A 13341-nucleotide genomic window follows, 5' to 3' on the forward strand; every position below is an offset into this window, starting at 1 on the left:
CTTAAAGCTGGGATAAGTCATAAAACAGTGGCTCCTTTGCTTTGAACATTTTACCATTAAACTCATAATACAGAAATTTTCAGTTTTCCAGTTACCCCAAACACATATCATCCCTGTGAAACATGGTGGTGGGAGAGTGATCCTTGGGCGAGGCTTTTCTGCAGCAGCCTAAAGTATACTGGTCACTAGGAAGTACATGTGTTATTCAAGCATTTAACCGTATAACCTTAATACAATATTTTTGATTTTCAGATTTGCTTTTCAGATTTAGCAAAGTGACTGGTGTTCACAAGTCAGCAGTTGAATATAAATATGAAAGTTATGTTTTTCCAAAAGCAAGCTCTATGGGAGGAGACAGAGTATTTAAGGGCAGCTTCAGTTTGCTTTAAATCCCTTTTTAATATCTGTGCAGAGATTCAGGGGTATGACTGACAGAGACTGATGCTAAGAATATAATTCAGACAGATGAAAAAGATGCCAGACCACCTTTCTCTCCTTTGCTTTTATCTATTTTAAATACATTTGTTTACAAAAGCAACTCTTCTGATGAACACTGTTCATGCAAACTTATAAAGCTGTTTATCTTAAAGATCTTTATTATAGTCTATCCTCTTCTTTGGTTAAGACAGAAACATAGAGATTTAGGAAAAAGTACTAGATGAGCCAATCTTATTCCCTGTAATGACAGCTTTTAATGTTCCAGCACAACGGAGCTCCCTCTGCAGAGTGTGGTCATTAGGAAGGTAGTAGAAGAGAAGAGTGAAACATACGCCTGAGGGGCAGTAAACATTACAAGAACAATAATCCTGAGAATTTTCAGTCTCTCTACTAAAAAAAAAAAAAAAAAAAAAAAAAAAAAGAGAGTTAGTTATACTGATGACTTGAATTTATGACTGCCTTTTTTATTTATGAAAGCCTTTGCCATAAAAGTTTTTAGACTATACAAGTACAGCACTGGAATAAAATCAAAGTTAAATGAGTATACACAGCAATACCAATATGAATACAGCATATCCTTAAGTCTTTTCATCATGAAGCTCTCCATACATGGATAGTTCTAAATAGGGGCCAGGAGTGACCAGTGCGCCAGTAGAACCTGTCCTGGCCCTTCTTTTGTCCCCTGTACTAAGGAATTAATACTAGACATATTTTTAATGATGATATACAAGACTGATTTGTACATTTGATCAATTTCTTTTTTTTACTTTACAGTTTTATTTCAGCAGTGTTTTAAAAGTTACAGTGTTCGACTTTACTCTCAGTTGTACTCAAAACAGGATACAATTAATTACAATTCTGTTGATTTCTATAGACCAAATTCACACCACAGGTCATCTCAAGGCACTTTACAAAGACAATTCAAGCAGATCATACAGTCAGACTGGTTCAAAGTTTTCTATCTAAGGAAAAGCAGTCGATTCAATCGACTCATTGACTCGACACCAATCACTCACACCAAGCATACTTGTAGCGACAGTGGAGAGGAAAACTCCTTTTTAACTGGAGGAAAACTGCCAGCAGAACTAGGCTCAGTGTGAGCGGCCATCTGCCGAGGCCGACTGGGGTTCCAGGAGACAGAAGCAGACATACAGGAAGGCCCCATTCAGGAAAGATACAGCCATACAGTACAAAGAGGCTCTGAGCCAGCTCCCATGACAGAGAATGAAAGAGAGCACATACCGTTGGTCACAATAAAAGAAACATGACTACTCTGAAAGACAGACCAAGCTTGAACATCGATAAACAAAGGTGTTGATGGCAGCATGACGGTGTCACATCCAATTAGGAATAGACCAGATTAATCTACTATGAGAAAAAGCAGATACTACAGAATGGGAGAATAGAGATAGAATGAAGCAAAAAGGGTTCCCTTCGCCCTCCAGCGGTCTAAGCCCATAGTCGCATAACTATAGAGATAGCTCTGGATATCCTGGTTGCACAACTGAAAGATCTGCCTCCCATTCTACTTTTTAGAAATTCTAGGAACCACTAGTAAACCTGCAGATTGAGAGTGAAATGCTCTGATAGGAACACAAGAAACAATCATACCTCTGATATGAGATGGAGTTTGGTCATTTAAGGTTTTACATGTTAAAAGGAGGATTTTAAATTATATTCTAGATTTAACAGGAAGCAATGAAGAGAAGCTAGGATAGCAGAGATATGATCTGTCTTTTTAATTTTCATCAGAACTCTGGCTGCAGCGTTTTGGATCAGCCAAAGGCTTTTAGCTACAGTTTGTGGGCATCNTGAAAATAATTAAAATAATGAAGCCTTGAAGTAAAAAAGCTATGGAGTAAAGAGAACTGGTCCTAACACTGATCCCTGTGGCACCCTAGACGTAACCCTAGAGCATGAAGAAGATTTATCATTAAAGTGAACAAAATTAAATCTGTCAGATAATTAAGATTTAAACCAGCCTACTGCTTTCCCCTTAATTCCTAGAAAATATTCAAGTCTTTCTAAAAGAATATTTGATCAGCTGTATGAAAAGTGCTGCACTGAAATCTGACAGGAAAAGAACAGATATAAGTCTAGTATCTGAGGCCATGAGAACATCATTGTGACTTTCACCATTCTTTTCAGTGCTATGATGAGCTGATTGAAACTCTTCAAACAGTTTATTTGGTGTAAGTGGTCACACTTATTTAGGAATTATTCTGTTAAGTATTTTAAATAAGAAAGGAAGACTTGATGTAGAGTAGGTCTATAAATGACAAAGTCATCTTAATCAAGAGATGATTGCTCAAGTACAGTAAAGGTTTAATTACAGATACTTTAAAAGACTGAGGTATTCCTGTAAAAGGGATAGATTAGTCACATCTATAATGGAGGAGGAAATCAGAGGGAATAATTCCTTAATGGTAACTAAAAAGTGGTCAGAGAGGACAGGGATGTGAGGAAACTGTCATCTCCAGTTATACTTAGTTTTGCAGACATAATGTGTCTAACTTTACTTTTTATCTCTGTCTTTTGTGTCACAATTTCTAGGTTTTTTTTATTTTAATTTTGTGTTTAGATCTTCGGTATTTCCATATTATATTATAATGATCTTTAGGTCTTGCCTTATTTAATCAATTTGCCTATACTAATGAGTTTTTTGAAAGTGATTGCCTTGTTTGAAAATTATTTTCTTTGCATTTAGTACCTTAGTTTGTTATGTTGTTCTGTTGTGGAAAAAAAAGGGTTGTTTTTTTTTTTACATCCAATTAATCCTCTCTCTCACTTACAGTACACATTTCAGTGTGAGTGCATTTTCTATTTTTTCATTTTATTTTTTGTTTTGTTTATTTTTTGTTTTGCTGATAGTGTGCCTTTTCTGCAGCTAGTTTCCTAAACGGGGACACCTGGTTTTTACTGGGGTCATGTCGACTCATGAAGTTGGTAATGTGGGATTGGAGAAGCTCACACTATGACACAGAGGTAAACTTGGTCCACGTTTTAATTGTTTCATGGAAGATTGCAATTTAGCAATCAAACAAATTGTTGGCTGTGAAAGTATGAAGTCCGCTCCAAGAATGAACAATGGAATCGTCATCTTTCTGTTGACAAACTCAATATGGTTGTTGAGCAAGGTGTGGTAACTCAGAGCACCTTTGTTCAGGTGGTGCTAGTTAATTTGGCCAAAAAGATCCTCTTGTCCCAAGTTCCTCCATTAATTAGTATTAAAAAGGCACAAAGAAAGCTGGCCAGGCATAGTCAGCTAATGTCACAAAATGTTTAACTGATTCCTTTGGGCTGTAAATCAATCCAACCTTAAACATGTTTCCTTTAGAAGGCAGGTCTTAATGGTTTTCAAAAATAACACTGACAAACTAAATTTAGTGTTGAATTTTGCAGTGGATGACTTTGATTACACTATTTTAGTTTATATTAGTACATTTTTCAGCTGCTGATGTTTTAGTTTCTGCCCTCTCAGTTCCTGATGAGCATTGGGTTCCTAGTCTGGACACCAGAGTTTTTGGTGTTGTTGGTTCTCATGCTGCTTTTTCTGGTTCAGTAGTAGAAGTCAGTGAGCAGTCACATGCTGACAGCATCAACACACAGACTAAAGCAGGGCAGATAGGATGTTCTCTCGAGGAGGATGGCGAGATGCCGATGGATAAAGATTTTTCTAAAGATAATAAAAACAGGAAACCAAATGAAGGGCATCGGTCTGCTTGTAAAGTGAATAAAAGATTTCCTTATAGTGAGTGTCTGCAGTCAGGTGATGCAGAGAGTAATGTTGAGTCTCTGGCCTCTACAGACATGGATTCACAAGAAGCGTGGCTATTCCTTAACAAGTATTAAGTTTTCTGCAGGACACCAAGGTAGTCAGAAATGTTAAAATGGAGAAAGTTACCTGATTTGCAGCTCTTCTTTGATTTGGTAAAGGCTTTTCTGTGAACTCCTGAAGAGCCCCATTCCAATGGGATTGACACTCATGTTTAGCTTCTTCCATTTTATATTTATATTTATTTTATAATAATTGCTCCAACTGTGGACCTTTTTTCACCAAGCTGCTTGGCAATTCCCAGCCTTGTGGAGGTGTAGAATTTTGTCTGTAGTGTCTTTGGACAACCCTTTAGTCTTGGGCATAGTAGTAGTTGGATTCTTGCTAATTGTATGGGTTGGGCAGGTGTCTTTGTGCAGGTAACGAGCTTAAAAAGGTGCATCTAATTTAGGATAATAAATGGAATGGAGATGGATAATTTGAACGCAGACTAACAGGTATTTGTGGGTCAAAATTATAGCTGATAAAAAGGTGTTCAAATAAGTATTTGCAGCTGTATCATACCAAATAATTGTTAAAAACCTATATGTGATTTTGGGATTTTTTTTAGATTATGTCTTTCACAGTGAACATGCACCTATGACGACAATTTCAGACCCCTCCATTATTTTTAAGTTGGTAAATAGTTGGCTGTTCAAATACTTATTTTCCTCACTGTATATATTTGTGAAGATGCAGTCAACTGGTATTTTTTTTTAAGAATTAAGTCTGAATGTTTCGCCTAAAAGATCTATATAGAGATGCGGATATAATGAACAGAACAGGATGGTTGCAGACTGAATAGGGTGGTTACAGGCAGTGGCAGTCCAGGTGGTGAATGAGAGCAAGGCAAGCACAGGAGGGTAGGGAGTGAACACGAGTACTGGAACTGCAGGCAAGAAAACTATCTGACAGAGATTGACTGTGAGAGGCAGGTATTAATAGGCAGGAAAACATTTGGGAGGAATTAGGGTGATTAGCAGAAAGACTGGTGTTTTTTCTCACTTTAAATAACAGAGTGGAGCAGAGCAGAGTGGGAAGCAGCAACCCCAAAAAAAAAACACCAAACCAGAGGTAAGCCGTATGACGCTATGTTAGTAATGTATAAACATAATAGTTTTTAATTTTAAGAATTAAATTACTGATACTGTTTTTGAAGACATTTTGATTTATTAAGATGCATAATTTCCCAGCTTTTAAATAGCTTAATTAAAATAATGGTTCCACAAATAAGAAAGGAGAACTACACTATGCAGCACCATCCTACCTATGGCATATTTCAGATGTCTGTCTTTTCTGCTTTTTTAGGTGTATTTGAGAACTCTGTCCTACTGCTCTCCAACATAGCTGTTTGTGATTTACCTGCAATGCTATTGTAAACGCAATACATTCGTTGTTTTTTTTCTCAAAGTGTGCTATTAAATGTCAAAAGTAAAATTTAAATGTTGTACTAAATATTGATAATACACTCATGATTAGCGGGGTGTTGGCCTTTGAAAGAATAACTCATCACTGATGCCCTTGTGTTACCTTGCTCTACAGTGGACAACTATTACATCAGCATTGGATCATTCATTTTCACAGTAAAATGGATTGAAGTTAACATTAAAATGTTTGGACTGCAAAGAACTGTTTTCCACAGTGAACGCTCAGAGTGTGGTATAGATTTTTTACCACTAATTACATTGCCCATTTATTTGGTTTTATTTTGTCTTTGTTTTGATGCATCATTGCTTTTTTTTAATACAAGCATCTAAGATGGCATTTTGTTAAACCTTTTACCTGTGTCCCATATGTAAGAGATTAAGCAGATTGTGAGAGAAAGGTGTGTCATTGTCCTCTAATCCTTAAACATGTCCTTGGGGAAGATTTAAAACCCATTATTAAAAATATTATAAATTATGTTATCAAAACAGAAACCATGCACATTAGAGGAATGTGAAAGTTTGACTGAAAAATAAAACACAGTTATACATGCATGAAAATATGTTATTTAGGTCTATGTTTTATAAGGGCAATTAAATAGAAAAAATGAAGGGAAAAAAACAATTAAAATTAAAAAATACTTTATTAATCCCAAAGGGAAATGAAATTACAATAAAACTGAAATATATACCCATAGCCTCACATGGGGTGGGTTTTCACCTTTTTTTATGAGCTTCTTTGTCCAAACAGGCGTTCTTCCCCTCTAAGTCACACTTAGTCCATCAAGTAGTAATGCTGAAACCTTTTTACATTATTTAAAAAAAGCATCACTCAAAGAGTCAAGGATAGCAAAATCTGAGTTGGAGCACCTAATATTCCCTCGATCGAAGTACCTGGGCAGTGCACTGTCAGCAGGATCTACGCTTTGACTAGATGACTGAGCTGTCCAGATGTTGAAACATGATGACAACAGGGCATGTGTTACCCCAGCCAAAGCAATCATCAATTATAAGAGAAGGTGAGAGGGAACCGAGATGACAGACAGAAGCACAACACTGCATGACACCTTTGGAACCCCGTTTTTTTTTTTTTTTTTAAACATCCTGCTCCTCTTCTTGTGAGAGTCTGTCAGCAACCAGTGGATGATTTTAAAGGGTAGTGCCACTTCATCTCATGTTCCTGTTTTATCAGAAAGATCTAAGTATAGGTACAAAGGGTGGCAGTGATTGCATGTCACCGGTTTTCCTTCTTGTTGTGTGCAGCTAGTCTTCTTCATCCACATAAGTTGAGGGAAACCAACCCACCTAAAAAAAAAGCAGAACAGAAAACTCCTAAGTAGCAGCTAGGAATATACAAAATCCCAGAAAAGTTTTAGTTTTTGTGTAAAAAAAAAAAACTTACAGTTTTTTATCCAAAACAAAGAAAACATTTTAAACATTTAAAAAAAAAATCTTTTTATGGACTAAACCTTAGATTGCTATTTGGAAAAACTAAATCAATAATTTTATCAATGCATCTTAGGCCATCTTACGAGTAAAAACAAACTTTTCATTAAGTAAATAGCATAAATCAATATATAACAGAAGAAATTAATAAATCAGAGTTTTCCGACCAGTCGTGATGTAAGTTGACAGACTGACAATGATAATCCACACCAGTTATTAAAATTTGTCCTGAGCAATCAGTTCACATTCATCCAGCTACATGCAAATTAACAAGCAATCATGTCACACAGCAACAAAATAAACAGGACGGTTGATGTCTCTGTAACATCACTGATAAATTCAATTTCTCTAACTATTATTTAGACTTGGGGAGACTCACAAGGAGGCAATAAGAGAGTGTATTGACATGAATTAATATAAATGTATTTTTGTGCTCATACACCGGCAGAAGACATAGAGCTGAGCACTGCTGATGATGATAGTATAGGCAGATTTATGAATGAAGATGACTCCCTGCCGGATCTGGATACTGGCAGGGGACCAGAAGGAGCGAGGGAGTTGAACTGAGTAAGAGTTAGACCAGGGCGGTGAAGGGTGCGGGGGTGGTTTGATATGTATATATTCCAGAAGAATCATGTTGAACTTTATTGTGTGATGTGAACCGAATCACTGAGCATCCACTGCTCTTGTTGGACTCTGTATATGTTGTTGTATGAACTGAAACCGGTATGTAGGTCTCAACTGCAGGGACCGTCTACAGAATACTAACAGTAGGTATAGTCCTCAAAAACTGACTGCAAAGATGATGTTTTGAAGTGTATTTTTTCATTTTAAAAAAATATTACTTTTTTTTCCTATTCATCACAGCAAATTAAGCAAAGTCACTCTCTCCACTGCATCTTCCACTGTACACAAAATACCAGCAACGCATGTCAGATGTGTTTTTGTTCACACTTTGCTCAATGCGTTTCCAGAACGTTTTTGATGCCCTCGACGCATGTCTGTCTTGATGCGGCATTAGACACCTTTTTAACGCTCAATGCAGTTTCCGTATAAATGCAGCTTTAGGTTCCACATTGTTTAACACCATTATTTATACTGTATTCAGAGCTATACTCCTGTCTTATTTCCCTAAGCATCCTATATTTTTTATGCTTTTTCGCACTTGATCTGGACCTTTCCTCTTTATTTCAACACCTTCTATTAAAAAATACTCTTGTTTGCTCATGGCACACATGCACAACACTATACCTCTGGTCATGTGGTCCTAATATGGTAAATACTAAAATTGCTTACATTTAATAAAGAATAGGCCAAAAGCAAAGTATGAAACAGAAGTAAAATGTGATATAACTAAAGGTCACTAAAATTTAATCAGGAAGCATTTATATGCAACCAGACTGAGCTAATAGCATGAAAACTTTTAAGTCATAGTAGCTAACTAGGCCATTGGGTTTTTTTTCTTATGGAGAAATGTATATTGAAATGTATATTTTCAGTCTAACCAGAGAGTATACCTGTCATGATCTCATGAGCGCTGATGGTTTGGTTTTTTACCTTTGCTCCTTGCTCCCCTGTCTAATTGGTTCTGCAGCTGATTAACGTCGGTAATGGACATTTACTGAGGTCTTGTCCTGCAAGGCGTATAACTAGGCTGGGACGTACCAGACTCTCTGCCTCCTCAGCTCTTCTGTTACCAAAGACTAATGTGGTTACTTCCAGAACCCCAGATCCTCCAGTAACCACGGCCCCAGCACCCCCGGAGCCTGATCCGGATGACTTTTCTCCCCTTTCTCCTGAGTGGGGTCTGGTGGATTTTTTTTTATGGGGATAGGGGAGTCCTTTTTCCCTTCTGTTCACCTCCACCCACCCGATTCAGAGAGGGTCTAGGAGGACAAGCAGGGGGCTCCAGTATTTGGTAGACTGGGAAGGTTAAGGACCCAAGGAGAGCTCCTGGATTACGGGAGCCGAATTCTGGGTCCAACATTCCGAGATCATTACAATACCGTTATTTTTTACTTTAATTTATGATAGCTGTGTTACAGTTTTTTTGTTTTGGACATATATTTTATTTTTATAAATAAGATGCATACATAAGATTTAGCGAAAATATACATTTCTCTAGTCTAATGGTGCAGGTAGCATACTGAAGATAAGGTTTTTTCACTCTATCTCATTCAAGAATCTGCTCATTCCTGTAAAAACTAAACACTTCACCCTAACTTTTACATAATACCTTTCACTCATAAGATTTATTAGAATGGCTAAAAAAAAATGAAATGAAAATAAAATATTAAATTCCTATCAGCTCTGATAAATAAAAAAAAGCAAAAGAAAAAAGAGCCACAAAACCAAAACTTTGATTTGAGAGCAACAAAAATTCTAACCTGGCCGTCGACCTCTCCCCTCCACCAACCATTGGACATCTTGGTGTAGATCCTAATAATGTCTCCCTGCTGTAGAGACAGCTCTCGGGTATCTCTAGAGCTGAAGTCGTAACGTGCCACTGCAATACCAACTACCCTAGGAGAAAAAACTGAGACGCAGAAAGGCCCAATTATTTTAACAGTAATTTATTTTTTTTAAATCCTGTTTTACTTTTACATAGAGTACAACCATAAAAGTTCAAATGTTTGTAGACTAAAAGCTAGAATCAGACACGCGTACTAATAATACTCACTGACTCAAGTCATCCTAGAAGTAGAGGGAAATTAAAAGTCAAACAAACAACAGTAAAGTTCAGGTTTGGTGGTTTGAGGGGAGAGCAACTTTACCAATCAAGTCTGACGAGGTCCACTGCATAGGGTAAGATCAGAGGTCGGGGTTATCGTGGCTAGGTGCTGAAGTTATTAAAAGTGAATCCTAAATCCAGTTCATGCAATGCATCCTCACTTATCAGGGTATACAATATTATTCCATACACATCCAGGTCAGGGCTCATATCACAAGTGAACCCAGGCGTAGAAAGGTTTGTCTGCCTTATCAGTAAAAATACAGATGACATAGCTGTGAAGATACACTGGATGAAAGGAGTGTATCTGCTCCCAAGTGCCCACAAAGGCACAACATACAACGCCAGGTGTTCTTGTAAACAAATATATATACATGTCACTATATGGTATTCATGCTCACCAAGTAACAAATAAAACTCACACTGTAATATATTCAGTATTACCAAGCACTTACATCATATCAGCAGTTTGAAAATGAAAAATATTTCCCTGCTGCTTCCACTATGGCTTTTTCTTCATTATTCCTGGATGGTTCCCAACATGATTTACATTCAAATCTAATTCTACCTGTTTTCATTGTGCCACATATCATCGATCAGTTAACATTAAAAGTGCATTTATGTCATTGAATTTCTTTTACCCATTTAATTCTAAAGACAACCATCAAGGGATAAGACTTTTTAATCTACCTGAAATCCAGAATGTCTAAATTCACATTTTAAGATGGTTACATTTATCTCGATTGTATTGTACTGATAATACAAACTATGAGTATGGCAGAAAAGGCTAACAAACAATGTGGATATTTGTGACCACCAAACAATTGGATCCAGATTATAAGCTGTAACTATAGAATTTCGTCTCAGAAGCCAGAACTGTATATGATAAGGATTTGACCTCTGTATGGTGGTTTAAAATCTTTTTTCCAGAGTATATTTCCAGAGAATATTTTATATTCAACTAGAAATCTATATTTTACACACAAAAGGAAGAGTAGAGAGGCAATAAGTTTAAAGTCTTTTCATGTTATCATTCGTTCAGGTGTGGATTAACGCAAGGACTGTTAAAGTTGTCTGCCGTATCATACCTTTATATGTGGAGGCTGTTGAAGATAACATCCCCAACACTGTAGGTTCTGCTATTTCAGTTGCTTGTGCATGTTTTTCAATAATACTTCATTCTTATACTGAATTTTTCATCCACATGTTTGCATAAATTACACTATAAAGATTCGGTCTTATGTACCAATGACATTTTTTGGTTTACCTCTTAAGGTAACAATTACTGTCTCTTGTTTCCCTGTTGTTTTGTTGGCCGTATCATTCTTCAAATAAATCACTATATTAGTGTTGTTATAGTTTAGGTTAACCTTTCTGAGAAGGTTAAGTTTAGAAATTTTGATTGCTACATGTCGTAATTAAAAATAAACGAAATCACTAAGTAGGTAATGAATTTGTACACTTTAAATTGAATTGCTAAAGTAAATAAATACACTTCTCGATTATGTTGTATTTCTTTCAGAAATATTTTACATTGATTTTACATTAATAATAAATAAATTCTAACAACTCTGCTTCAAACACTCAAAAATATGGGCATACAGCTAGAAAGAGAAAAAGGAGAGCAGAAAATCTGCACCTATACCTGACCAGAAAGGCGAGGAGGAGGGAGGAACAAAGCTGCAGCCGCCAGGAGGAACTACTGAGAAACAAAACAAGAAATGGAGGTGGAAGTGTGTGCGGGGGAGGGGGGGGACGCGGGAGGTGTCCGTAGTGGGAGCAAAGAGAGAAAACATAAGCAAAGTAAACACAAGTTTGACAGAAAGAGGATGTGTGAGATGGTGGAGAGAGGAGAGAGAACGCAGAAAAGTTGTCAAAGTCAGAACAAAAAAACAAACAAGGAAGAAGAAAATACTGCTGAAGTGCTGTAAGAGAAGTGGGCAAAACAGTGAAGCCATTGGACAAAATTGTTATTTTACACAGCACATGTAAATATTAAAGGAAACTATTGACTGATGATTTACTGGAGACTGCCCGGAAATTCTGTATAATCTATTGGGTTTAACAATCCTTTACGCTTATATCCAGAAAAGCCAACCTAATGACTGTGGTCCAGTAGTGAAGCAAGACAAGAATCTATAGCATCAGAGATATCAAAGGTTTTTTTGTGTAAATGACCCCCTAATACTGCTCTTTACAAATCACTTTTGTTTTCTCATCATATAGATCACAAGTCCAGTCGTATATATTCAATCCATGATCTTAAAATGGATAGTATGACACAAACACAAACCTATCTGGACAGCCCTCATCAAAGAAATGGCGAAAAAAGGCTCATGGATGGATGACTCTGGATGAATTGCAAAGATCCAAGCTCAGGTGGGAGAATCTGAGGCGAGTGTGAAAATGTGAGCTTTATGGAAGAGTGTAAGGAAGAAGATAAGTGGTGACAGATGGATGACAGACATAAATGTGGAATAAGGTGTTTGGATCAAATGAAGCTGAAATCTAGATTTTGCTGACAGATATTAACTTATCATTACACAGCAAATAATTTCCTTACTTCAGCATTAACACACACACCAGACATATATCTCTATTAGCTTTACTGCAAATTCTAAATCTCTGTATACTGGGCATGCATTTTTCTCTTTTCATTGCTATACAGCACCTTCTTTTCGGATTTAAATCTTTTTATTATATCTATTTTTCTTTTGCATGACATCTATCTTTCCACAGAGGCTGTTTACCTGAAGGAGAATACAGTGCCCACACTAGTTTGTCTACGGGGGTGGACGACTAAAGGCAATAATAATCCATCCCACAAAGTACAGAGGCAGCCGTGGCTCTGTCAAGGTTTCTTGAGAGAAGGTAGTGCTGTGAGTGGCAGCAGAATACAAAAGCACCTCTTACAGAGGCGCTTTGACGCTTCATGCGCTCCGAGACCGACTCTGCCAAAAGAGGCAAAGGGACGAGGATGCAGCAGAATATTACATCCAAACACACACAAAGGGCCAACGCTACCTTTGTTCCAACGCTCATCGCCTCGGCTCATGGTTGTTTACACATTCCTCTCTCCTTAAGTTAAGCTGGTTTACTTCCATCTACCTTCTGCTCTTTCAGATTTGATCATATTTGGAAACTTTTCCCAGTTTAGTGGAAGATGCCGAGGTCCCTCGGATGGACCGGGGGTTCACGCTCAGGTGTATGTCAGAAGGCCATTTCTTTATTATTGCAGTCAGCCCAAGTGAAATGTCATGTCCTGTCTGTAAGATTGTGAAGCCATCTCACAGCTAAGCAGAGTTCAGGGTGTGACGTTTTGGAGTAGCAAGCTCTTGGTGGTTGCCTGAGGCACTCAGCTCTAACTGGGACCTCCCTGCCAAGGCCAGTGAGCCGCAGAGGCTCCTTTTTATTTATGTAATAGATGTTTTAGACGCACTGCATTGTTTTTAGCTAATTCTCTGATTTACTAAATCTTTATACTCACA

At 37.2% G+C, this 13341-nt stretch overlaps 1 protein-coding gene across 2 annotated transcripts in view; it reads right to left on the reverse strand.

The window, feature by feature from the left end:
* Window positions 1-6361: 6361 nt before the first annotated feature.
* The window catches only part of LOC107085917 (guanine nucleotide exchange factor VAV3-like), a 65298-nt gene continuing 58318 nt past the window's right edge, over window positions 6362-13341 (reverse strand). Inside the window, exons 26-27 of one of the 2 annotated variants that reach the window (XM_015376573.1) lie at window positions 9510-9658; window positions 6362-6981 (exon numbers count right to left, since the gene is read on the reverse strand). In XM_015376573.1, the coding sequence (XP_015232059.1) occupies window positions 6940-6981; window positions 9510-9658 (191 nt within the window). In that variant the 3' untranslated portion in view covers window positions 6362-6939. The remainder of the gene's footprint in view (window positions 6982-9509; window positions 9659-13341) is intronic. The other variant, XM_015376574.1, reaches the window with a different exon arrangement.

The sequence above is a fragment of the Cyprinodon variegatus genome, unplaced genomic scaffold (assembly GCF_000732505.1).
Source record: "Cyprinodon variegatus isolate N-32 unplaced genomic scaffold, C_variegatus-1.0 Scaffold137, whole genome shotgun sequence".
Lineage (NCBI taxonomy): Eukaryota > Metazoa > Chordata > Actinopteri > Cyprinodontiformes > Cyprinodontidae > Cyprinodon > Cyprinodon variegatus.